A 24,656-nucleotide genomic window follows, 5' to 3' on the forward strand; every position below is an offset into this window, starting at 1 on the left:
GTCCATTTCCTCAATAAACAATTTAAAATTCATTTTGGAGAATGGTCTGTGCACCTTAATTAGCGCGTGCTCTTTGAAATAAAAAGACTTAGACTGATAATGCATAAGAAAATGTATGCCATTTGCTCAGGATACACTGAAGCCCTTTGTTATCTCACTGCTTTCCCTTGGCTCTGCCTCTCCTCTTAGCATCAGAAATACTATATTTAGGCTGAAAAATAGTGATAATCGGAGATAGAGAGGAGTAACACACTTCTCATTCCCTGCTTAAAGATACAGTCGGGTAGCTTCCTATGTAAATGTCTTTGAACAATATACACGACTGCACTAAGTCCAATATTCACGTTAGAAAAAATGCTTTTGTCCTGATGTAATGGCATCTACGCATTCAATATTCTGCGTCTAGAGGGATATTGGATCTTCCTTGCGCTTTGTGCGTTGAAACAATATTTTTACATTAATAAATACGTATAATAAGAGGATTGGTGTTTATTTCGTCAAGTGAAGAAAGTCCTTCAGCCAAACGTATGAAATAACTGAATTGTCATATAAATACATACCATAAAAAATCAGCCGAGTTACAAATACACCACTGACATTCCTCACTGATGCTGGAGTACAGGATTTGGGGCCCCCGTCGCGCCTTTGTCGACGGTAAGCACAGAGAATAGCATACTTGTCAGGTAGCTTACGCAGTTTGTGACTAGAGATGGCAGAGATCTGTTTTCGACTCCTGGTCACGTCTACTTTCCGCCAAAAATTCTGTGGTCAGCGATCAAGGCACTGCTGAGGCTCCTGCCGTAAAGACGTCATTTATGGGAGAGAATATCCCGGTTTTGTTAGGGACGTGTGGACTTCAGCTGGATTAAATCAATTTGGCAAACAAGAGCAAAATGGAAAGGAGCGGATGAAGGCGCGAGCATCCGTGAACCATTTGGTAAAATGTTACAGACAGGAAATGCCATACTCAGCAATTGACACCAACAATTACCTCGAGTCACGGCGCAATATCTTTAAGCGGCATTCCATCCATGACGGATAACAGCGATCGGATGCGATCTACATTCTGGTGTTCATGGTAGTTCCTCGATTCTAGGGTATGTCACATCAATCCTGCGCAGAAGATCGAGCTACGCTATAGGAGAGTCGCCGAAGAGCATATTCGCATCCGGGCAGTCAATGACTACAGGGATGATCCTCTTGTCCAGATCTCTAGTAACAACCTTTGAGTGGAGTCGTTTACGACAGTTACTTTGAGGTTGATTTCAGCAAGACTGTGTATAATCAATTGATCCTGTCCATATTTTCCTCCAGACGGAAGCTGCTGCAAGCATATCACTTTGGTGAATTAATAGATACCGCAAGTCTAGGTGAAGGATGTGCAGATGGATTCTCAGAATAGCATGCTGATGGTAAGCAAGCTTTGCTTGAGCGAACTCAATTTGACTATTTGGAAGGCACTTCCGGAGAGCCTATGATGCTAGGTATCACTTTGTGGGACCCGAGCCTTTTAGGGCATGAAGCAGCTTAGATAAAGAGATCGATAATCTTCTTTCGCAGGTCATGCCACCCTATACTGAGTCCTTTCAACTTTTGGAGGATCATAGGTTGGATGATAAGCTCAGCCTCTTTAACAACCTCGGCATCTCTCCCTCTCGTTTTTGTGATGAGGACTTTATGATTACGATACGATCTCTTTTTGAAAAAAGAGCGGCATCCAGCCACTGGAAAGAACATAGTATATGACCATTCAAAATGGATTTATAATAACATCTATCGATTTGACCCCTCTAGCAGATGCTAATGACTTCCTTGTGGCACCACTAGTCCTCAATTACTTAAGTAAAGTAGAGCAAGTAATTATATGAATCTCTCAAAGATTTTTTTTTTTTATTTGATGCTGAAATACCAAGTTAGCGGTCAATTCATTGGCTATATCAGACAAAGCGACAGTCGCAAGGCCCATGCCTGCCTACACTCAACTTTGCACTCCTGGCGAACGGAGCGAGAAGAAAGAGCAAAAATAATAGCAACAGGACGCTAAAAGAGGAAGCAACCCTCTCCCTTGCACCTTAGAGTATGAGTTTTGCTATTCCTTGGCATACTCCCTTCATTTCTCCCTTAATCTTTCCTTATTGAAAAGACAAAAAGTTACAAAAAAAAAAAAAAAAAAAAAAAAAGACAGGCAGCATTGGAAGTGAGCACGTGTATTTGTACATGTAGTGTTTATCTTTTGAGCGAAATGCAGCGTGCTGCTAGCTTTGAAAGCCGTTCAGCCTGATTTGCCTATCAACTACCATTGCATATTGGGAAATAAATAAAGGATTTATGAGTTTTGAACATCACCTTTTTTCTTGTTGGACAGATAAATCGGGTTAAAAATATCCATTTACTTTTTCCTTACCTGATTAAAAAACTGTCGGCCCGCTTCCTCGAGTGAGACTGGAGCCTTTGAATCATTGTCCTTCTTTTTTGGTGCAGTGAGCTCAGCCGTATGCGTATGGTGGTTGACTCTAGGATGGGGAAAATCCTTTCTATGGACATCGTTGTACTCAATGTTGTAGTTGTCGCTGTCATCGTCTTCAAGCCCCTCAAGCCCTTTTTTGGCCTTGGTGCCTTCCAGACGTGTAGCAGTAGCTGTATTTAATCCAGAATACGTGTAAAGCCATAATTCAGCGACAGAATTTTGATGTACATTTTTTTTTTTTTTTTTTTTTTTTTTAGTTTCAAGCTTTTACCAAGTATTCGATCTCGCCTTCTATTCGAAGATTCCGTTGATCTCTTGTAATGGGAAGCTGTGCCTGCATCCTCACGCAACATCTGGATAGTTTCCGATGGCGGCTCTGCAGCCGAGGTAGGCGATGCTGGCGATCTTGAGCGCGAATCTGCTTGCACATGATGATGCTTTGAGGCGGTGATATGCTGAGAATGAGTTGGATTGATCTATTTTCAATAAGCGTGGAGAAACACAGGCCAAATTATTACACAAGTAGAAGAAACTTGCTTATAAAGACCTGAGGGGCCGTGACGCTGTAAATGCTGTCAATTATTTTTGAAGGTGAATTTTTACCCAATCTGAACCATACCTCCTTAAAAAAATCAACAATTGCACCAGAAACAGATGGTATCGGGACCTTGTGAGCAAAGGCATTTGCAGAAGTTGTTGCTGTTGTAGGTCGAATGGATGAAGGTGATGTTGTGAATCCTTCGCTGATGTCTTGGGTCTGCGCAAGTGGTTTTGATAAAGATGTATACACAACAGGGCGTGTTTTATACGAGTAACGTTTGCCACGGGTTGACGCCGGAGCAAGCGCCGTTGCCGCATTTGATGAAGAGGTGCTATTAACTGCCGCTCCATGTGTTATAAGTACAGGATCATTTCGTGAAGTAACTGGTCCGAGGGTGGTTGTCACAGGGGTTGAAGTTGGAGCCAAAATACGGCGGGAGCTGGTGATATTACTGGCACTGTTACTGCTACTGCCTCCCTTGCTGCTGATAGAACTAGATGGCCGATTCCGTGGAGATGGGTATGGGGAGCTATTGTACATTTGTGTGCTTTTTTTTTTTTTTTTTTTTAAGAGTATATATTCAGAGAAGACCAAGTTGAAATACCGTTATTGTCTTTGAATAAATACGCAGCTTGTTTGTTTGTTTTTCTTACGCAGAGGTCTTACATCCTTCTAGCTTCTAATCTCGCCTTCTCAAACAACGATTTTTTCTTTGGCGCAGTATTTGACCATAACGAAGGTTTGGTCACCTTTTTTGGTAGTCGAAGATTTGGGTCCATGATGACACGTCGATCCTGCTTCACTTTGTCATGCTGTGAGTATGCTTGCCTAAGTAAAGCTCGCTTTCGTTCCAACCTGTCTTCATCTTCCTGCTTCATGGCCTATAAGGGGTTTTTTTTTACAAAAAAGTAATTATTGAAATTTGCAATGCTAAGAGCTCTGCTTATCGATAGCTGTTTGTGCAGTTGCGAAGTTGAAAACAAAAAAAAAAAAAACTTCTTGTTACTTGGTATTTGGACCGCCATTCTCCACTCTCATCATATTCAGGCCAGCCTTCGCGAACAGCCTTAAAGTCATTTTTGGCATGAATATACCAAAGCTCTATTAATAGACCGAGCGCATAAAGAGAGAAGAAGAAGAAAAAGGTAAGATTCTCATCCGTGGCCTTTGAAGAATCTTTCTTCAAACAAACAGGTTACCATCTGTGTATTCATCTAGTCCCTAATTAGCAAAAATAATGTAAGATAAGTGTTAGTATAATCTTTAACTGAAATGCATCTTTTTTTTCTTTATTGTGGTTATAAGAAATAGATATGGGACTTTTTGCTATCTTACTTCTGTATGAAGTTCTACTCGAGTGAGTTGCTTGACTATAATATAGAAGCATTGGGAAGAAGAGGAAAGTGAGCGGAATGGGAGAAATCTTCACCAATCACAACCCTCACGGCACTCTTTATTGTTTTCCTCATAAAGATATAACCGAGATTAGTCCGCAAATGATTAAATACTTTTACCATTGCATTTCCTAAGAATACTCTCAATTAGATAATATGGGGTTGTTCCAATATCCTCCAACACTATAAAAAAAAGAGGGAGATGAGTGCATATTTAATAAAAGCCTCAACTTTAATGTCACGTCTGCACGTCTCGTGCAGCTACTAGGAAAGAGTTGTAGTAAATCAATAGTTCAGAGCAGACTTCAACGGTAATCAAATGAATGATACTCTACAGTCGATATAGCGATCCAAAGTGCTGAGACAAATATCTTTGAGTGAGGGGACCCCTTTGCTATCATGTGCAGATGTTCGCCCAATGGCTCCTACGTTCTCATCGCCCAAACGATATCCCTCTCCGCTGAATGCCATGTCGTGCTCAAGTGGAAGAAGAAAAGAGAAGAGAATATTTTACAAAAGAGAAAAAAAAAAGAGTCAGTGGAGGAGATTGGCCTTTCTTTTTATACTTTTTATTTCCTTGCAAAGCCACCTTATTGGTTGAATCATCAATTAGAGGGGATATTTTTCTTAAGAACTCAGACTAAAGATGTGGATTAATTGCCCATAGATAATTAGGTTTGTGCAGCCTTACAATCGGTTGAAGTAATAAAAAATGCTCTGACCCCTACCTTTCTAAGTTCCTTGTCTTCAAGGGAACAGGACAGCATTAGGACGTAAAAGGAATCCATTGAGTTTTGCGGAATAAGAAAAAGGATCCATCACTCACCAAGGGCTATATTTCCTCAACAGAGAATCTCAAAGCAGTGTTCATCCTACATTGAGAGATAAAGAGCCCTTCTTCACTTTTGCAATCAACTGAACTACAATGTCTGACAGCTTTAATCCGAATCATAGCACTGCTGAGGACGCCAACATGGACAGTCCTCATCCTTCTCAAGCTAGCGAGGCCGGTACCCCTCTCCTGCAGACGCATGAAGACTCTGATACTCATATGAACTCTGCTGCATCCATGGACCAGGACACACCTTCAAATCTCACTCCTGTCCACGCACAGCAGTCTCCTGTAGCCATAACAACGACAGGAGCTCCTCTCGATGCACAGCAACAACAACTACAATCGCAGCAACCATCATCTATGCCCTCCGCTCCTTCTACCCCGCCATCCAATCCGAGCGGTCATATCACAACATCTTCCGCGCCTAGCCCAATGAGCGGCGTTGTTTCGACTTCGACACCTCCACATCCCACCACTACTTCTTCTGTCATTGCTCTTGAGCAACCTCCATCTTCTGCTACAGCATCCGTACCCACAGCAGCAGGCTCTGCTATCAATGCTGATTCATCCGAGACATTTTCTATGTCTGGAACTACATCGGCGCCTGTTACGTTAGCTGCTACATCTGCACCAGTCGTTCAACAGGCATCATCAGCGCCATCTTCACAAGTAACCCAGACAGTTGAGAAGAACCAGCAGCAGCAAGTACCAGCAATTCAAGAACAGCAGAAGCAAGGCCAAGCACAAACACTGCCAGCAACGTCAGTCTCAACGCCACCATCATCAAACGTCCAGGCAGAGGTTCAAGCGCGAGTTCAGGCGCAACAGACATCAACACTGCCCACTTCACTATTATCGGCATCAGGACCAGCTGCCTCTGTGGCTCAACACAACTTGGCTGTGGGTGCAGCATTACAATCACGAAAGGAGGAGGAACTGAACCGGAAAGATAGGACGCTGGCAGAATTCTTACCCATGATGGAAAACTATAACCCGATCGTACGTTACGTCATATTTGTAACAAACCCCTTTGCTTCATTGCTATCGATCAGTCTTTTAGAAATACTAACGTACTGCATATTTTTTTTTTTAAAAAAAAAAAAAAAAAAAAAAAAAAAAGATCCCAGATGCGGTGACAGATTACTATCTGAGCCGAACAGGATTCGACTGCGATGATGTCCGAATGTAATGCCCATAGCGAATGCTAGTTGGCCATGGCAGTGCTTTCGAAAGTTCAGCATATTGAGAGATTGGGTTTATTGACTTTTAGACATTTTTTTTTTATTTTTTTTTATTTTTTTTTAAGCAAACGTTTGTTGGCATTGGCGGCCCAAAAGTTCATCTCGGATATTGCAACAGATGCTTTTCAATACTGCAAAGTACGCCAGCAAAGCCAGAAGCGCGCGGCCCCCGGAAAGGTATACCTGAAAAAAAAATACAATTTATTTTTACCTTTTTTTTTTCACCTTTTTTTAACCTGTTGCTAACATATCTTGGGATAGGAAAAGAAAACGGTCTTGACGATGGAGGATCTTTCTGATGCGCTTGGAGAATATGGAATCAATGTTAAAAAACCTGATTATTATTTGTAGAACCACTCTTCTCAAGCCCTAAAGAAATCAATAAACATTTTAAGACTTGGTCTTTTTTAATCCAACTCCCAAATGCTAAACGGTAGGAGAAATCAGTATATTCTCTTCAAAATAATGAAGGATGTAGACATTGCAAAGGAAGCACCTGCCTGTAAACCAATAATCCCCAGAGTCAATCCAACAAATAGATGTAAATGAACATCTGAATGATCACTTCCTGAGAAGTACTGAACTCCAAGGTCTTCATTTCCTGTCATACTTTTAGCAGATATGATCGGGTGTGGGTTTTCTTTAGTCACCTTTATGAGGGTGCATCCGTCTACTTTCCCCCTTTTCTAGCACATCTCCTTGATTTGAAAAAGCTGTAGGCGATGTGAAGATTGATGGAAATAGGTTACAGTTGTAGTGAAGGAAATAAAAAAAATCAAACGTCGATGCTGCCATTACGAGAAAAAGCCAAGCCATTAGGGTAAGCAAGCCGACTTCTATCTCTGTTTCAATTAAAAATGAGCCAAGAATCAGCAGCAGAGGCAGGTGAAGACCCATCACAGTGCAAATGTACATAATCACAGGACTTATAGCTTGGACAGATACAAGCAAGCCAGAGCTAATAGAAAGCAAAGGATTGAATACTCCAAAACTAGCCTCCAGAACTGAATAGATGCTTTCACCATCAATATCACAATCTTGATGGTTGATCATGTTCACCTCAGCTAACGGTTTTTCTGCCAAGACCAAAGGGTACCATGCAGCCAACACCATAGCGGTACGCAGGTTCTCTAAGGGATAGTATAATAAATAAATAAAAAACTACAACATTCAAGCAGTTCTGCGTGTTACTGTATAAGTGTACATTGCTAAGCCTTTATTTCAAACATCTCTTCTACAAACTTGGTGGCCTCATCATTTGAGGTGACAGGGTATGACGGGGACTGTTGAGCAAGGTTCTCTAGTTCTTTGTTGAGGCCCATGTTACCCAGCACTTTTATAGCGCTCTTGCTGTTGAGTAAAACTACAATTCCTTGCAGGATTATAGCGATGCCGCCCTCAGACAGCTCCACAAAAGACTCCACCTTATTCCTTTCTGTCAATGCCTCCTCTCCTTTTTTAAGTACTTCAGCCCTCACTAAGCTGAACAGTTGTACGGCCGCGTGTCCACCCCTTTTTTAAGAGAGTCGCGGTTGACGAACGTAAAAATGGTGTAGGGAAGCATCGTGTGGTCCCTCGTGAAACCACCCGATGCTCGGCAGAAGTAATAAGTTCCTGCCTGGTCGAACTTAATATGGAACTATCTCATCTGTTCCGGAAGTCTCTCCAGACGTCTTCTAAGCTTTCTCCCTCCAACGAGGTTATCTCACTTACATCCAACCTTTTGGGGATGTGATTGCGGCATTAAAGCCTTTACAACCAATATTCAACCTCTCACCATCCCCGCCTTCATTGTAATGGGCCGTATACCCTGATACACCAGCACGCAAAATTGAGTAAATCTTTTAATATCTCAACGAGGACTTGTCACATTGCAATAGACGGTGGCTGAATGGTATCCTTTGAGCTTGGTGGAAGAACTGCTAGCTTAGGGATATGGTCTATCACCGTTATTGTGATATTGGTAAGGAAAGTATACCTAGCTATTTACTCAGTTCTGGAAGTGCAAGTCGGACAAATCAATCCTTTGCTTCCTATCAGCCCTGACCCGCCTATATAAAGGCCCTTGCTCCATAGATGCTTCACTACATGCATTGTAGAACAAGCTTTCTCCCTGAGGCTGGTATGCAATGTTAGAAGCGTTAAAAACCATATGGCATTTTTGGTTTTGATATTGGATATCGACAGCAGCAGTCTAACTTTATGACCTAAGTATCAGCTTTTGTAGGGGATGTGGCGCCGGGCCATATACTTAAATTTCAGATCATCAACTTTCCATCTAAAGCCAATATCAAGTTGAGACATATAACTCCTATCAAATTGACTATGGTGCCAAAGCGAACTACGGGTATTTTATAGTCAACGCTTCGTTACTCGACGTTATTGCTTAACGTCATAGTATTCGATAGCTCGAAGCCTGAACTATCTTTCCCAGGCAGGGTATTATTGGTTGATTTACCAAATGAAAAATAATGCAAAAGTAACATGATTTAACGCAACTCTTATTTTTCAGTCTACCTCAAGGAGTAAGCTTGCTCTACGATACACCTATTGGAATATCTATGGAACATGGGCTTTTATATAAGCGGGCCAGAGTTAATAGAAAACAAAGGATTGGTTTACCAGATCTTCACTTCCAGAACTAAATGACTAGGTATACTTCTCTTACCAATATTCAATAATAGTAATGGATCATTTTATCCTAAGCTAGCAGTTCTTCTAACAAAATCAAAGGATATAATGCAGCCAACATCCACGGTGGTGCGGCAAGTCCTCGTTAAGGTAGTAAATAGATAAATAAAAAAGTGGAGGATCATTCAGTTTCGCGTATTAGTGTATCTGGTGCAGGGAGAAAGCTTGTTTTACAATATACGTATTGTAGCATCGAGGGACCATGTGCTTTAATAAAAGCTGTCAGGTCTGATAGGAACCAAGGGATTGCAAAGAGTTGAATATTCGAATTAGTACCCCTATAACTGCTCAAATGACTAGTCATAATTCTGATGTCAATATCACGATATTGATGATTGATAATGTTCTTCAAAGCCAGCAGCCCAATTACCAAGATCAAAGAATACAAAGTCGCCGCTGGGATAGTGAAAAAAAATAAAACACGCAAGCAGTTTTGCATGATATTATAGCAATAAGCAGTAGGGTCTCTGTATTGTTTAATTCCTTGAGAATGGAGTGAGCACCACCACCAATCAAACATTTCAGTGACGGAGGAATAGAACAATTTCAATGTTGGTTGAGCAGCACCAAATTAAAGTCTTTGAATTGCTGGAACCACCTCTGTCCTCCATTTCTTATTAGTCCTCCACCTCCTTTACCGTCTACTTTTCTACAGCCCCTTTGTTGCCAATGATATATATGTATATTGATCCTTATGAAGTACCTTCCACATCTTATGTCTTGAAGTCAGCAGCAAAACACTTTCACTACCGAAAGTTAGTAATGCGTCCGTGTGTGTGTTAAAACTAGCAGACTTAAAGAAATCGCAGTGGTTTCGGTACTAGCTTTTCAAGACTGTTGGGGACAATCTTTTAATCTCATCGTGTATTCATCTAAGGGTCAACTCTTCAACGATTGCTGGTTCTTCAATCGCTGAAAAGTTGACAGTGGATGCCATCATAAGATATTGGGAATAACCTCACAGGCTCCTTTTTCATAAATGTGCCATAAGATCGTAACACCACGCGCAGAGCGAAGCATAGCCCAACATCGCCACCTCAAACTGTGGTTGGGCGCTGATGTTAATTGCTACGACGAGTCTAGACATGGTATTCTTAGTATGCCTGGCACATCATTTGCACTGCGGGAAAGAAGCCCCACTGGCTGCGATTGCGATGCTGAGCGCCAGGGCAAAAGCGCCATTGCTCATGCGTTTGTCGTCGCCATCATTGCTATTTCAAATCAATATTGCCTAAGTGTCTGTCCGTCAACCTTTCTCTTTATCGAACTATACCTCTCATTCTGTGATTCTTCCACCTTGCCCTGAGCATTGATTACTAGAGTCATTTGATTCCCAATCCCACTGCTCCATTTGGTCTTGCCACCTTCCATCAATTCGATCTGCCATGGAGAAGATCCTGGGCAAGAAAAAGTCGTCCTCAAGGACTTCTTCTTCCTCCACTGCCTCTTCCGTTTCATCCGCCGCCCCTATATCCACATCATCTTCCTCTCAAAGCTCCTCGATTGTTGCTGCTGCCGTCAACGTTAATTCATCTAACGCCGCCCAAGTACCGTCTGGAGGTGGTCTTTCCTTACCGCATCACACCCCAGTTCCCTTTGTCCCTAGGACTACATATCAACCAAGGGTTAGCACCGATCAGACCTATCAGCAGTACACTCCACGTACCACTTATACCGGTAGTGGCCCCAGTGGATCAGTTCAATCTGCTCAATATACCCATTCAAACCAAAGCAATACCAATAGTGGCACTCAATCTATTGGTAACATCAACGTTGATGCTGGTAGTTGTGATAATAGTCTCAGTAACACTACTAATAATAACGGCATCAAGGAATTTTCAAGAGGGCATTCCTTAGATTATTCCACTCGTCCACTTACCTACACCTCATCATCTTCTTCCTATTCTTCTCGCTCGTCCTACTCGCCAGCTCCTTTATCTGCATCTTATAGTAACATCAGCAACACTTTCATCTCCAAGAGTAATAGTAGCAATAACAGTAATAATAGTAACGCTTCATTACCCGGGCGCAGTCAGTCTTCCCACTATCCGACAACCACTGCGATCCCCACATCATCCGGAAAGCCAAGCTTGATCTCTTCTTTTTCTTTCGGTCACCAAAGGGCCTCCTCCTCCATGGATCGCTCTAGCTCATACAATAACAATAGCAACCACAGCCATCCCAATCATGACACTCACTCCATCCGCTCTCACAGATCATCCAACTCTGTCAGTGACACTGGTCGAGCAGATACCATCTCACTAGCGCGTCCGCAAACAGACCAAGAGATTGAAGATCGATTCCTAGATTTTATGGTGAGTAAGGGTGGAGCTAAACTAATTGACTGAAAGAAAAAAAAAAAAAAAGCTTTCTGCTATTGACTTTCTGAAAGACGCGTCACCGACTCTTGTTGACCAAGAGTTTAGATGTTATGGATGATCTGTTATTGCTTCCATTTTTTATTCTGTTAATCGATTCTAATACGTTGCTGAATCAAATGATGACGATGATAATAGAATAACTTGGGCATGCACGAACTAGAACAGCGCAAAGTCATGATTGGTCTAAGCGTTGAGAAAAAGTGGAAACTTATTTTCCAACATGAATCACAAGAACAGTCCAAGGTAAAATACACAACAAGTAAACAACCTCATAATCTTACTTTTTTTTTTTTAACTGATCAGACGTATTAGCTGAAAAAGGGACAAATAAAAATTTGAATGGCAAGCCTTTATTTTTTTTTTTAGCAATAAAAATTAGTAGACTTATTCATTCCATTTTACTCTTTAACAATGTAGGCCAAGAAGAGAGAAGAAGGTTTTATTGACAAGTCATCGGCAGAGTACTTTGTGCGCAAACTACAGTCTGATGTCGATCTAAAGAATACAGACTCCAAGTTTTTACTGGCACTCTTTGTGTCACTCAAATCTCAGCCTATTTCGTATGTACCTTTTTTTTATCTGTGGCTGTGCTGCATTAATATGAAAAAAAAAAAAAAAAAAAAATTCTAACCGGATTTGGTCTTTTAAAAATTTCCGAAAGATGGGTCCGGACGTTCATTCAGAATCGTGGCCAACAAGCACTCTGCAACGCTCTTTCTTCCCTCAACTGTCGCCCTGCAAGGTTAGCTTTTTTTATTATTATTATTATTATTATTTCTATCTTATTTTATTTTTGAACTTTTCTTCTTGTGAATATAGTATTAAAGCTCAATTCATTACGGTCTAATAGACGCGATGCTGATCTAGCTATGGAACTGGAGATTGTGAAATGCTTGAAGGCGCTGCTGAATAATCGTTGGGGTGCGCAGGAAGCCATAAAACAGTCCCTATGCATCACTTCACTGTGTTTTTCGATCACATCACCACAACTTCAGACCAGAAAGCTCGTAGTTGAGGTACTGACGTTTTTGTGTTATTGTGAAGTTCCTATGGGCCATAAATTGGTTCTTGAGGGTCTTGATCAAGTAATGGAGTACTGGAAGGAGAGCGCACGATTTGATGCATGGATGCGTATTCTCGAAAACACGATCGATGGACGTGGTCGATTTGGCACGATGGTCGGCATGAGTGAAGATTTGAAGAAGGCAGGGACTCTGGACAGTCATCTGATTGAATACGTGGTATGAGACAAATTAATAGTTTTGATGGATGAAAAAAAAAAAAAAGTAGACTTGTTTCAATTTTCGTTTTTGAAAATTTTTTGTTTCTGAATCACATTAATAATGTTAACTCGAGAATGGTGTTATTCAATCCTCATGATTCCATAGCTCTCAAATGTCGTATTTATCAATGCGCTCCTTCAAGTAGTAGATGACATCGAGCTACGAATGAATCTCAGAAGCCAGTTAACTACAAGTGGATTAACCCGTATCATTTCTGTAAATATCACTTAAGGCATAGTGTCAAAGGAAAAATCTGCCTTCGGTCGTAGAAACTAACTAAGCCTTTTCTATTAATCACCGGTAAAAAAAAAAAAAAAAAAAAAAAAAAACTGTTAGAAAATGAGGACTTTAAATCATGACTTGATTGACAGGCAACTTAATATCTTTGAAGACGAAGCTGAGAATGATCATGAAGACATGGTCGAGTTTTACAACCATCGGATTCTTCATGATATGTCGGATCCCTATGATGTCTTTCAGGCCTTACTTCGCTCTGTAGAAAGCAGTAGAGCGTACGACTTTTTCTTGTCTCTTCTTCAACACATGCTTCTAATTCGTGAGGAAGGAGATCTGAGGTAAATCGATGCTTTGTATACCATTAAAAAATAATATGCATGGTTCGAAAACTGCTACTGCAGTTGTAACAGGCATCCTTTATCAGTTCTTAACTTTTTTTTTTTTTATTTTTTTTTTTTAAAAAAAAAATAGAATCCGATACTTCCAATTGATGGATTCAGTTGTTACCAACATTGTTCTCGATCGACGAGGCATCACTGATAACTTTGATAAAAAGCTTGGTATCTCTGTGAATCAGCTTGTAAGCAAACTAATAGATCAGGATCGCTTGGCCCACGCACTCGAGGATGCTAAGGTTGCGAGACAGGAATTGGAAATCGTCACACGCCGAAAGAATGAACTTGAGTTAGAAGTTGGGCAGAAGGACGGTAAGGAAATAAAAAAAAAAAAAAAAAAAAAAAAAAAGAATACGGCACCTTATGTTTTAAAATGAGCAAAATGAATCTAAAAACTCATTTCTATCGTTGTTTGTTACGACAGATGGTATGGTCTCACAGCTCAAAGCCAACATTCATTCGCTTGAAGATCTTCTTCGACTCTCTCGGCATACCATTCAGACATTGCAGGCCAAACTCAATGATGTTGAGCTTCAAACACAGAAGAAACTGGCAATTCAGGATGCACAGCTAAAACATTTGTTGAAGTCTCTTCAGGACTCAAATAAGTTGATGGCAGAAGCAGGAATGCCTATAGGTGTGTCATTTGGTACCAGTGGCGGAGGCAACAATGGCAAGGGGGATGGCGAATTGCCCGTGATCGACAAAGACAAACTCCGGCAGTTAATTGAGCAGACTAAGCTTGAGGGCGCCATCCTGCAGAAACGCTATGGTAACCATCTACCTGAATCCATGGCGCCACCTGACCCAGAGTTATCAAAAGATCTGGAGAAGATGAACGCATACCAATACATGGGTCAGGCGAAGTTACCACCAGAGCTGCTGACCAGTATTATTGCTTCTGGTAAAGACAAGAGGGCCTCTAAAGGTAGAACACCACTGCTATTCTTCTTATCTCGAAGCACGTAGATATGATTAGGTGTGCTCATTATTGTTCCTATTCTTTGCGCCCCCTCTTTTAGGCAAAGGCTCATCAACGACTACAGAGGCTTTAGTTCCAGCAACTACTGGAGAAGTAGCAATGTCTGGAATAATACCTACTGGACTTGGTGGGCCCCCACCTCCGCCTCCACCCCCACCTCCACCTCCACCAGCGTCTGCAGGTGGCCTAGGAGGTTTACTTAATAGCATGGCCTTTAAAGGAAACAAAGCTCCAGATGGTGGCGATGGTAATGAAAATGACTCGGATGACGACGAACCACCAGTGGGAAGCTTGGCAGCAATGTTAGCAGCCAAGAAGAAGAAGCTTGGATCCTCCAACCCATCAGCACCTGTATCGCCCAAACCAGCTGTGAATGGTCAGCCGCCCAAGGCAGGAGGACCCCCTCCCCCTCCCCCTCCTCCTCCCCCACCACCACCATCTGGCAAAGCGGGCGGTCCCCCTCCCCCTCCCCCGCCTCCAGGCATGAAAGGCCCACCTCCACCACCCGGCAGTGGACCGCCTCCGCTTGGAGGGATGGTCAGCATGAACAAGAAGAAGGAGGGCGCCACGGCAGCCATCAAATTGAAGGCTCTCCAGTGGGACAAGATCAATTACATGAACGTGGACAATACTGTCTGGGGTTCGGGCGGAGTGGATGAGAATGCACTACAAAAGGCACTAGGTGAGAGTGGAGTCTTTGGAACAATGGAACAACTCTTCGTAGCTAAGGTGGCTGAATATAAAGGTGAAAGAATGGATAACACTTTTATGTCTATCAAGGGGTATAAAGTTCCTTTTTCCACGTCAGGTCCTCTAATATATATATATATATTTGTTCTCAATAGAGCCACGCGCATCGAAAAAGGCTCAAGAGATCTGTATTTTGGACCAACGTCGTGCTTACCAAGTCAATATCATGCTGGGGGGAATGAAGCATACTTACTCAGAAATTCGACGTGCAATTTTGCGCATGGATGAAGAATTTATGACTCTTGTTCAATTGAGCAACTTGCTAAAGTTTGTCCCTGATGCTGTGGAGGTAAAAAAAAAAAAAAAAAAAAAAAAAAAAAAAAGAATGGATACTTCTCTGACCATAGGTTTAATTAACGTATCATTATTATCACCATTGACTTGGACTTAACATTCGATATCTATTTTTTGTATTAGACTGGCAAATTGTTGGAATACAAGGATGCAGCTGAAGAGGTCAAAATGACACTTGGTAGGCCCGAGGCATTCTTTGTGGAGATGCTCAAGGTTGAGCGATATCAGCAACGATTGGAAGCCCTCAAGTTCAAGGTCACATTTTCGTCGCTTATTGACGGTGTGAATGAGGTAAATATATATATATATATATATTTAAAAAAAAAAAAAAAAAAAAAAAAAAAAAAGCTATGTGAATGATAATATTAACTCCAAACTACAAATGCATATATTTCATGACGATCAAAGTCTATCGCTGCAATTACCATGGCATCTGAGAGTCTGAGGAATGCCAAGCATTTCAAAGAGCTTCTTAATTTGATCCTTATGCTTGGAAACTATATGAACGGCAATAATCATAATGGAGGAGCCTTTGGCTTCAAAATTGCAAGCATTAATAAGGTAGCCTGACTTGAGTTTATCATCGCTCTTTTCCTTCAAAAAGCTTTTTTTTTTTTTTTTTTTGGCAAAGTTCTGGTAAATCGTATATTAATACATCATAACATTAGCTGGTTGACACCAAGGCATCAAACGCGCCCAACATGACTTTGCTTCATTTTTTGACCAATATCACCGAAAACACGTTGCCTGAAATTTTGAGCTATCGCGAGGAAATTGCTCCTTGTGGAGCTGCGTGCAACGGTAAGGGCGAAGATATAAGAACAAAGAAAGAAAAGGGGAAGGAAAAGAATGGATAACTAAGTTCCCCTCCAATTTTTTTTTTTTTTTTTTTTTTTTTTTTGCCCTAAATGACTTCCAGTCTCCCTGCCGGATCTGCAAGTGGATTTCAACTACCTCAAGACCAAGATCAAGGAAATCAAGGCAGAGTTGAATACACACTACTTGAATGGCTACAAGAGTACACCTGAAGATCGATTCTTTGAAGTGATGCATCCGTTCATGGAGTCGGCCGAGAAGGCCTTCCAGAAGGCAGAGACTTCAATGTTGGATATGGAGGCTGCCTATAAGCAATGCGTCAAGTTCTATGGCGAGGACTCTACTAATATGAAACCTGATGAGTTCTTTGGAATCTTCAAGACATTTTCTACGTCGTTCGAGAAGGCCAGAGAGGATAATCAAAAGCAGCAAGAGAAGCAAGCCCAAAGAGAAAAGGCCAAGACAGCAGCCAAAGCCAGACAAGAACAAATGGCGGTCAAGAAGAATAGAATTAAAGTCCAAGGCGAAGGTATATACAAAACAAGCATTTTTCTTTCTTATACCCAGGGATTCTGCTTTCCTCTAGGCTCGAATCCAGTCAGAGAGGAAGCTTGCACGTTTAGATGCAAGCTTCCCTCTCTAACTGGATTCGAACCTACCTATCCAGTCTGAGGAGAAAAAAGAATGATGTTTGACCTAAAAAAGGAAAAACTGAAATTCGTGTGACGACACTTTTTCGACTCAGGATGGAGCCGAGACTAGATGGGACTTTGAATACTCACAAGCTATTTTCTATATTATTATTTTAGGCTCTAATGATCCTGAAGGTGGTAATGATGATAAGGGTATGATGGACAGCCTGCTAGAAACTCTTCGAAATGGAGGCGACAATGAAGCGTCAAGGCGCGATAGACGGCGCAAGAATCGCGTGGATCAGAATACACCATCCGTGTCGGCTACAAAAGCCCAGGAACTTTTGACATCCCTTCGAGAAGATTCCCCTATCCCATTATTACACGAATGATACCACATCTCAGTCACCTTTTTTAACTTTTAATAAAAGTGTTATTTAGCATGACGTTCAGTAATTCCCATCTCTTTTAAATCAAAGGCAAAACAGATGAAAGGATTGGAAAAAAAAAAAAAAAAAAAAACTATAGTACATTTGGTAGCGCATAGAAAATAGAAAGCGAAAAGATTGATTCAGAAGCATAGAAATACAATATGAAAAGAAAAGACCATAATGATGGCCATGATGATTATAGTGAAGATAAAAAAGAAAGCAAGTTAAAAGTCATTAGCTTGGGCCAAAGGTGATGTGCTCCTATTCCTGTGTGATACTTCCTTTTGCGACGAAGCATTTGTCTTTTCCTTCAACTCTTGCCCTAATGCTTCGATGGCTGCATCTTTTGCTGCAAGCTGCTGTTTGTACTCCTGTTGCTCCTTGAGCCGTGCCTTCTTTTCAGATGCTAGTTCTAGCTCACGTTCTTGACCTTGGCGCAGATACATCTGACCGCGGTTCGCAAGGTCCTCCATGTTTGCATTATATCGTTCCATAATGCTATGTTGATCCTGCATGGCTGCAGCGAGCGCTTGTTTTTGTTGCATGACATTCTGGTACTGCTTAAGGAGACTCTGGAACAGTTCGGACCCTTCTTGAAGCATGTTCTGGTCTACAGGTGTAAAGCGAAAGACGTCGAAGTACAGGAAAGTTTAGTCAGCAAAGCGGCTCTAGAGAAATGTACAAAAAAAGACAAACATCGTTTCTTATTACCATCTTTGTCCGTCACCAAGGCCATGTAGCCCGTGATCACTACATTCCGCTCATCTATCTCCTGAGCCATTCTGACTACTTCCTGCTCCAGCTCCTCTACATGGGCCTGTTGCTCGCGTAGCTGGCGCTGGACATCAGCTACCTCACTCTGCCATGACTCCATGATACGGTCATGGCTCGTCTGTGCGAGTGTAAGGCTCTCCGAACACTCGGTCACAGTCTTTTGTAATTCTTCCTCGTGCTGTACTTTTAGTCTCTTCAGCTCTGCTAGTACTAGCTTCTCATTGGCCGCCTTTTCTTCTTTCAATCGATCAATAGTCGACTTGTCCACCTGTCCGTATAACTTGCGAGCTTCTTCTAAACGCTTTAGAGCCCTCTCACGCCCATCCAGCTGTTCCAATTGCTCTGCCTTGATCTTTTCAAGTTCTGCTACCCGATTTCGGAGGCTCTTGCCCTCTTCCTCTAGCAAATTAGCGCGTAACTCTTGCTCCTGCAGCTTAGTCCTGCAATCAACCAACTCTGCTGTCTTGACTGCCAAATCCTGCTTTCGACGCATAAGATCTCTCTCAAGCGTGGCAATCTTCCCTTCCTTGCACGTCACATCATGCATCAATGTCGAAATCGTCTGTTTCTTCTCTTCATAATCAGTGCACACATTGCTGTGGACTTGGGTCATCTTCGAGAAGTCCTCTTCGAGTGACGCTAGCTGTTCTTCCAATGCATCAATCCTGTTTAGTGCGCGAATTAAGTCTGATCTCAGCTCCTCCTCTTCCTCAATGGTCAACGTTGCGCCCATTTCTGGTACTCTCGCCTGCGCTTCCTTCTCTTCTTCAAGTTTCTTCTCTAAATCAACAATCTTGGATTCTTGTTGACGCATCTGATCAATAAGTACATTTTTTTCCAACTTTTTTTCTTCTAGCCCGCTCCCTATCATTTGTTGTATCTGCACTGACGCCTGATGCCATGCCTTGGAATCAGGAGGCCCACTTGGTATTCCACTTCCGTCCTCAGCTTTAACCTGAGTTCTCTTAAGATCGTCATCAAGACTTCGAGTCGTCGGTACTGCTGTAATGTTTTCTGAATTCTCATTGATTGCATCCAAAATCTGATAGAATTGTCCAAGCTCACCTGATCTTCTCCTCTTTGCGATATTAGCTTCCTCCGCTTTTACTTGTAATGCTGCGATCCTTTGTTCGTGGAAACGAATCTTTTGTTGATGATCGTCCAAAAGTTGACGATCAGCCGATTGACGCTCCAGTAGCGCCTGGATCTTTCCTTCTGCAGATTCGAGTTTAAATTGAAGCGAAGCCACAAGGTTGTCCTTTTGTTGAGATTGACTTGACTCTTGTTGTTTTTGTGACGCTTGTTCTGCAAGTTGCTCTTCCGCCATCGCTAGTGCGCTCATCAAAAAGTCGCGTTCACTAGTTAGACTAGAGATGGTGTATTGTGACGACTGCAGTTTTGCACTCCAATCAGCCGCTTCTCGCAAAGCTTGTTTCACAGCAGCATCGCGTTCCCGTTCTGCAGACCTTACAGAAGAATCAAACCCTGCTGAAGTCGAACGAGCATTTGCTAATTCCAGATCCTTAGCCGCAAGCTCCTCCTGTAGCAATCCTTGCTTTTTCAGGTATCCGTTCTTCTCATCTTGTAGCTTTTCATACTTTGACTGGAGTGATGAAAGTTCTTCTTGCTTTTCCAAGGCTGCCTTTTTAGCCTTGTATATCTGGCTCTCCGCGTCCTTTAATCTCGCTGTTAACTTTTGGATTTTGTCGATGTCCTCAACTAGCGATCGAGTTTTGGCATTGTTATAGAGATCCTTCATCTCAGCCAATTCCTTTAACAGTTTTTCGATCTGATATTGCTTCGCCTTGGTGTTCTTCCGCATATCATCGACCTCCCTTTGCAGTCTTTGCACCTCAAGGGCCTTTTGATCCTTACTTGCCATAGCCGCGCTCTTGCCGCGCTCCGCTCGTGCGAGTGCTCCTTGCAAATCCTGGATCTGTGTCCGTGCGTCGCTCAGGTTAGCCTCAAGGGTTTCCCGTGTATTGCGTGGATCAATGTTTCTCGTAAGTTCAAGTTGTTTTTTAGCGGATTCTAGTTCAGACTGTAGTTTGGCGACTGTAATTTCATGCTGTTGCATGACTCGCGTGAGGACTGCCTCCACTTTTTCCCGCGGTGGCTTGTCTGGCTGTGCACCATTGTCCTCAGCTCTTCTCTCGATCTGTTGTGTTAACTTGAGTTTGATAAAGCAAAAAAAAAAAATTAAAACTCGTATGGACTACAACAAACATAGGAACCATAAAAAAGTAACATCTTCTTTTCTTCTCAATACCTGTTGATTAGCCCTCGTGAGGTTGACTATTTGTTCTTCCTTACTCCGTAAATGTGTCATGATTGTGGCAATTCGCCCTAAAAGCTGATTCTCATGCTCGGGTACTGGGGGAATAAAGCTGAGAGAATCCTCTATGAAACAAAGGATTTTTTTGAAATCCCCAAACGCCTGTGTGTTTTCCTTGCCATCCTCACCCATTTTCATTCCTGCAAGGTGGCCGTCATTGCCATTGAATGTAAATAAATAAATAAAGTATAGATGATTAGCCAAAAGAACTATGAATTGTATAGTTGATTATCGATCATCAAGCCTGTTTTCTTTTTTTTTTTCAGAGCTCATAAATACCATGATTCCGATTGCTCTCCAGTAAGTTACGTGTATGCACTAGCTCCTTCTCTTTACTAGAAAGACGAGAATGAAGCTCATCGTTTATCTAACATTCAAAAATAAAAAAAATACCAAACAAATGTTAGTGGATGCGATAGCGTCTCGAGAAGAATATCAAAGATGCCGTTATATTGGAAGTGCTCGGCGAAGGATAAATGAACATGAACACTTACTTCCTGAAGGTGATTACGCTCATCGTGAACATCGTCGAGCTTGAAGAAAATAAATATATCAAGAAGAGTCCAAGAATACGCCCCAAAAGGTATTAGTCTTTATTATGAATGTTATTATGAGTGTTGTTACTATTATTGTTGTTATTATTACTTCAAGATTAAGATACCTGTTCCTCCATTTGACTCAGCTTGTACTTGACGGATTTGTATTTCTGTCCTGCATCCCTCCACGGAAAATATATCCCAGTCAAATGGTATCCGAGTCAAGATTGTATTATAACGACAATGTTAGTTTGCCTCCTTCATTCGAAGATTCATGCTTTTTATTTTTATTTTTTTACTATTATTTTTAAAAAAGAAAAAACCTTGCTGGTGCTTCATTAGCATAAGATGAGAAAGAGCTTACGGAGTACATGGTGGTCATCCGATCGCACCGTCCGATGTCCGTCGCTGGAGGTGCTCATGATGACGAAGCCCTACTCCTGTGATTGAACTTTCCGCAGAATTTTGCCCAATTTTGCTCCCACCAATGTAACAAAATGTATTTGTTGAATGTCGAATGGATGGATTAATGGATATGGAATGATCTTTTTAAAAAGTTGCAGTTGGTCATATCCTTTTTCACAATGGACAGCCTTAAATTTTAAGGTTTCAAACTTTCGGTTGGATTTTTTAATTTTTGGCATAGGATGATTCATTCAGAACGTGCGTTTTTTTCCTGAACGGATCGCTGCTATTTCTCTATCAAGTTCTTCTAGACTGATCTGAAGGGATTTTACATCATCGAACCGTCGTTTACGCGTTGCCTCCTCAATGTACGATTCAATCTGCCGCCGCTGCTCCTCCATCACCGATATCAGTGCAAGGCTCTCGATCGCAGCCTCATTATCCTGAGGTGTTGTTTCAGGCAACAATGATGAAATAGAAGGCGAGGGGGATGAAGATGATGATCGAGAAGGTGATGCACTTAAAAGTTGTTTCTGCTTCACGTCTTTGCCTCCGTTGCCAAACACTTTGGGAATCACTGACAATGGAAACATATTCGTCTGCAAATACTGTGTTGCCCACCAGTAAAGATTGTTGTAAAGCTGCTTCTGATGCTGAGTGTGTGCAGGCATCTTGGCGATCTTTTTACTGATAGAGTCAAAAAGCGCGAAATCATCCAAGAGTTCCTTCCTGGTCTTTGCTGCAAGCTGATAATCCGGATGAGCTTGGTGCATATCTACTTTATGGCTAAATATGCAACATATTTATGGGAAACACATAGCATTTAATAAATACAATGAATATTCACAAATTATGATCGTATCCGAAAGAAATGGAGGACTGTCCCCATACCATAAAAGATATCACTTACCCAAGAGCTGAAATCATCTCCTGAAACCGAGGCAATGCAACATCGATCCTAGCCTTAAGCCGCATTAAGGATTCATAATATTTGAGGACAGCACTCGGTCGCTTTTGATCCGCTGCATGCTCCCGTCGCTTGAAGACAATGTGTACGCATTCCTTACATGCTCTGGTTTGTCCAGTAGGGCCAGAACTATCAGGGTCTAAGAATAAAGAAGCGGTTTGTAAATTACGCTATATATTAATAGATACACAAAATAAAATAAAGTGGGCAACCATCCATATAATACTCGCTTACAAGTTGACATGTTCAGATACAGTGGTATAGCCTTTGAGCAATTATCACAAATAACACGTCCACATAGTCGACAGTGGTGCTTCCTGTTGCCATATCGAGTAAACACCGATCTGAGGAGATCAAACCAAAATGTGCACTAGTTAGTGAGTATATATCCTTATTATCAACTGCATAGTCAAGCGATCAATGAATTCCTATTGCTATTGGCATACAAGCATATATAACATGCAGGAACTGCTGAGTCGTCCTCCCAATTGACAACCGTTTGCTCAGCGCCTAAGTTTGAATGAATTTTTGATTATTGAAAGTGATAAGGGATCAAAGGTTTCATCCTTCAAGCGAACAAGCATAGATAGATCTAAATTGGTACTCTGAACAAACCTTTCAAGTTCTGTCCGCGCGACGTGACGGAACGAAGTAGGCCTTTGGCACGTACAGAGCCTGCTCCAGATGATATGGATGAGATGGTGGATGTAGGCGATCCAGATAGAGTTGGGGATGATGATGCTCCACTATCATATTGTCGATGGATCTGTGCTAGCTTTTCAATCCTCTTTTCCAGTCGATTGACCTCCAACTGTTTCTTCTCTGTATTTTTTATCCGAATACTCAAAAACTGTTTCGTCAAATTGCGCTGCACTCCTGATATATCCAATGAAATCCAACGTGGTTTTAGTGCATAAAAAAAAAGGAACATTAGAAAGCCTTTTCATGAATTTTATAAGCATGAGATTTAAGCCAGTGAATATTTTTTTTATTGATGATATTTTTACCTCCTGAGTCCATGCCATCCTCTTCTTTTTTGGCAATCAAATAGCAAGCCTCACACACCCTGCACCATAGCCCGTTTGGATCATGCTTCGCCTGTGCATTAAGTTTGATCTGAAAAGATGAATGGCTCTCACAAAACATGTTGCCACATCTAAAAGTAAGTGTCGATTGAAAGAAATAAAATAAAAAGATCTTTGTCAATCCAGCCAGGACGAAAATAAAGAATAAAAAATAAAATCTCCATTGTAATACCTCCGACAGTGCTGGCGTCCATATCGGATACCGAGTCTCTTTTCACAACTAGGATGGAAACATTCATCTTGATCTGATTCTCGGACCCAGTGACGTTTTGTGACAATAGCTTCTGCTCGTGGATCGGTCCATCCTTGGAACCCTCCAGGGGGCGGAGGGCCAGCAAGGCTACTACCGGATGCTGCAGAGTCCAGATCCAAATCCTGAATTTTCCTTAGTGTGGTTGTAGCAGATTTGGTGATAGGGTTAAAAACCTTTTGTGCATTCCTGAAGAATTGACTAACAGCTGACTTTACATCGTCAGGCTCCTCAGGATGGATCGTATCGAGATGATGGTTCAGCTGTGCAAGGTTTCTTAGTGTGATACTACAGATAGGACAGGCTACAGTTGGTGCAGCTGTTCCATTGAGAAAACTAATGTTATAATTTGGATTTTGTGGAGCAGGAGAAGTTGAAATAGGGGTTGATTGTGGTGACTTTGGGGGTTGTGGTTCTGGTTGTGACGAAGTTGGAGTTGAATGTCGATTTGCAGTATTGGTGGGGACAAGATTAGGGGAGGATGCAGCTTGTAAAGCAGAAACAGGAACAGGGCCGAATTGGCGGCGTGATATTGTCACGGAACGTTGTGGAGCTTGTTGGTGTTGGTGCTGTTGAGGAGAGGATGAAGGCCTAAGGAGGGATGGAGTTGGATGGGTTGGATTGGTTGCATTAGCTGCATTAGTTGTATTGGTTGCATTGGCTGGCATGAAATTACAAATGTAGAATAGACGTTGGTCGTAAGGGAAGCTGAACAGATGACGCTTTTTACACGTTTTCAAATTCCTTGGCTTTTTCTTATTCTGGGTTACACACAAAAGAAAAAAGAAGTGCAGTGCAGCGTGACCCCATGTGCCTTTTGACTTGGCTTGTTACTTGTGAAGGTGTTTTGCAGCCATACTCCTGTTCTGTCTCTTACTCTAAAGTGTTGTGCATGTATTACACTGTTACATGATAGAGTGGAAAGAAGGAAAAG

General features: G+C 41.8%; 6 protein-coding genes across 6 annotated transcripts; 2 read left to right on the forward strand and 4 right to left on the reverse strand.

Annotated features, from left to right (window-relative positions):
• Positions 1-2,184: 2,184 nt before the first annotated feature.
• Positions 2,185-4,906, reverse strand: BCR41DRAFT_353715 (RNA polymerase II transcription factor SIII subunit A-domain-containing protein). Its single transcript, XM_022024208.1, has 10 exons — positions 4,738-4,906; positions 4,523-4,585; positions 4,344-4,378; positions 4,208-4,229; positions 4,015-4,109; positions 3,675-3,889; positions 3,087-3,555; positions 2,739-2,943; positions 2,405-2,637; positions 2,185-2,293 (listed from the first exon to the last, which is right to left on the reverse strand). The coding sequence occupies exons 1-10, from the start codon at positions 4,871-4,873 to the stop codon at positions 2,273-2,275; spliced, it is 1,494 nt and encodes a 497-aa protein (XP_021881154.1). The 5' UTR covers positions 4,874-4,906; the 3' UTR covers positions 2,185-2,272.
• Positions 4,907-5,597: 691 nt separating this feature from the next.
• On the forward strand, positions 5,598-6,858 carry BCR41DRAFT_336630 (transcription initiation factor TFIID 23-30kDa subunit-domain-containing protein; the record flags this gene model as incomplete). The annotated part of the gene is made up of 5 exons (XM_022022039.1): positions 5,598-5,681; positions 6,168-6,236; positions 6,358-6,422; positions 6,544-6,655; positions 6,740-6,858. 5 exons carry the CDS (start codon positions 5,598-5,600, stop codon positions 6,827-6,829), a joined length of 420 nt encoding a protein of 139 aa, XP_021881155.1. The 3' UTR covers positions 6,830-6,858.
• Positions 6,859-7,955: 1,097 nt separating this feature from the next.
• Positions 7,956-8,108, reverse strand: BCR41DRAFT_306076 (hypothetical protein; the record flags this gene model as incomplete). The annotated part of the gene is made up of 1 exon (XM_022020814.1): positions 7,956-8,108. A coding segment is annotated over one exon (153 nt), but the record flags the coding sequence as incomplete, so codon positions are not given.
• A 2,254-nt stretch (positions 8,109-10,362) lies between these two features.
• BCR41DRAFT_386553 (hypothetical protein) lies at positions 10,363-17,358 on the forward strand. The gene is made up of 16 exons (XM_022027804.1): positions 10,363-11,484; positions 11,686-11,793; positions 11,968-12,110; positions 12,212-12,292; positions 12,401-12,791; positions 12,939-13,049; positions 13,170-13,408; positions 13,542-13,777; positions 13,890-14,393; positions 14,488-15,192; positions 15,293-15,486; positions 15,615-15,782; positions 15,900-16,052; positions 16,160-16,292; positions 16,411-16,836; positions 17,117-17,358. The coding sequence occupies exons 1-16, from the start codon at positions 10,555-10,557 to the stop codon at positions 17,329-17,331; spliced, it is 4,737 nt and encodes a 1,578-aa protein (XP_021881157.1). The 5' UTR covers positions 10,363-10,554; the 3' UTR covers positions 17,332-17,358.
• A 108-nt stretch (positions 17,359-17,466) lies between these two features.
• BCR41DRAFT_422211 (hypothetical protein) lies at positions 17,467-21,567 on the reverse strand. Its single transcript, XM_022030118.1, has 7 exons — positions 21,380-21,567; positions 21,141-21,190; positions 20,974-21,012; positions 20,759-20,846; positions 20,414-20,619; positions 18,082-20,314; positions 17,467-17,980 (listed from the first exon to the last, which is right to left on the reverse strand). The coding sequence occupies exons 1-7, from the start codon at positions 21,435-21,437 to the stop codon at positions 17,595-17,597; spliced, it is 3,060 nt and encodes a 1,019-aa protein (XP_021881158.1). The 5' UTR covers positions 21,438-21,567; the 3' UTR covers positions 17,467-17,594.
• Positions 21,568-21,635: 68 nt separating this feature from the next.
• Positions 21,636-24,634, reverse strand: BCR41DRAFT_353721 (FYVE zinc finger-domain-containing protein). Its single transcript, XM_022024209.1, has 7 exons — positions 23,645-24,634; positions 23,395-23,543; positions 23,003-23,263; positions 22,834-22,897; positions 22,622-22,731; positions 22,331-22,526; positions 21,636-22,206 (listed from the first exon to the last, which is right to left on the reverse strand). The coding sequence occupies exons 1-7, from the start codon at positions 24,388-24,390 to the stop codon at positions 21,672-21,674; spliced, it is 2,061 nt and encodes a 686-aa protein (XP_021881159.1). The 5' UTR covers positions 24,391-24,634; the 3' UTR covers positions 21,636-21,671.
• Between the last annotated feature and the right edge of the window lie 22 nt (positions 24,635-24,656).

The sequence above is a fragment of the Lobosporangium transversale genome, assembly GCF_002105155.1.
Source record: "Lobosporangium transversale strain NRRL 3116 chromosome Unknown BCR41scaffold_19, whole genome shotgun sequence".
NCBI lineage: Eukaryota > Fungi > Mortierellomycota > Mortierellomycetes > Mortierellales > Mortierellaceae > Lobosporangium > Lobosporangium transversale.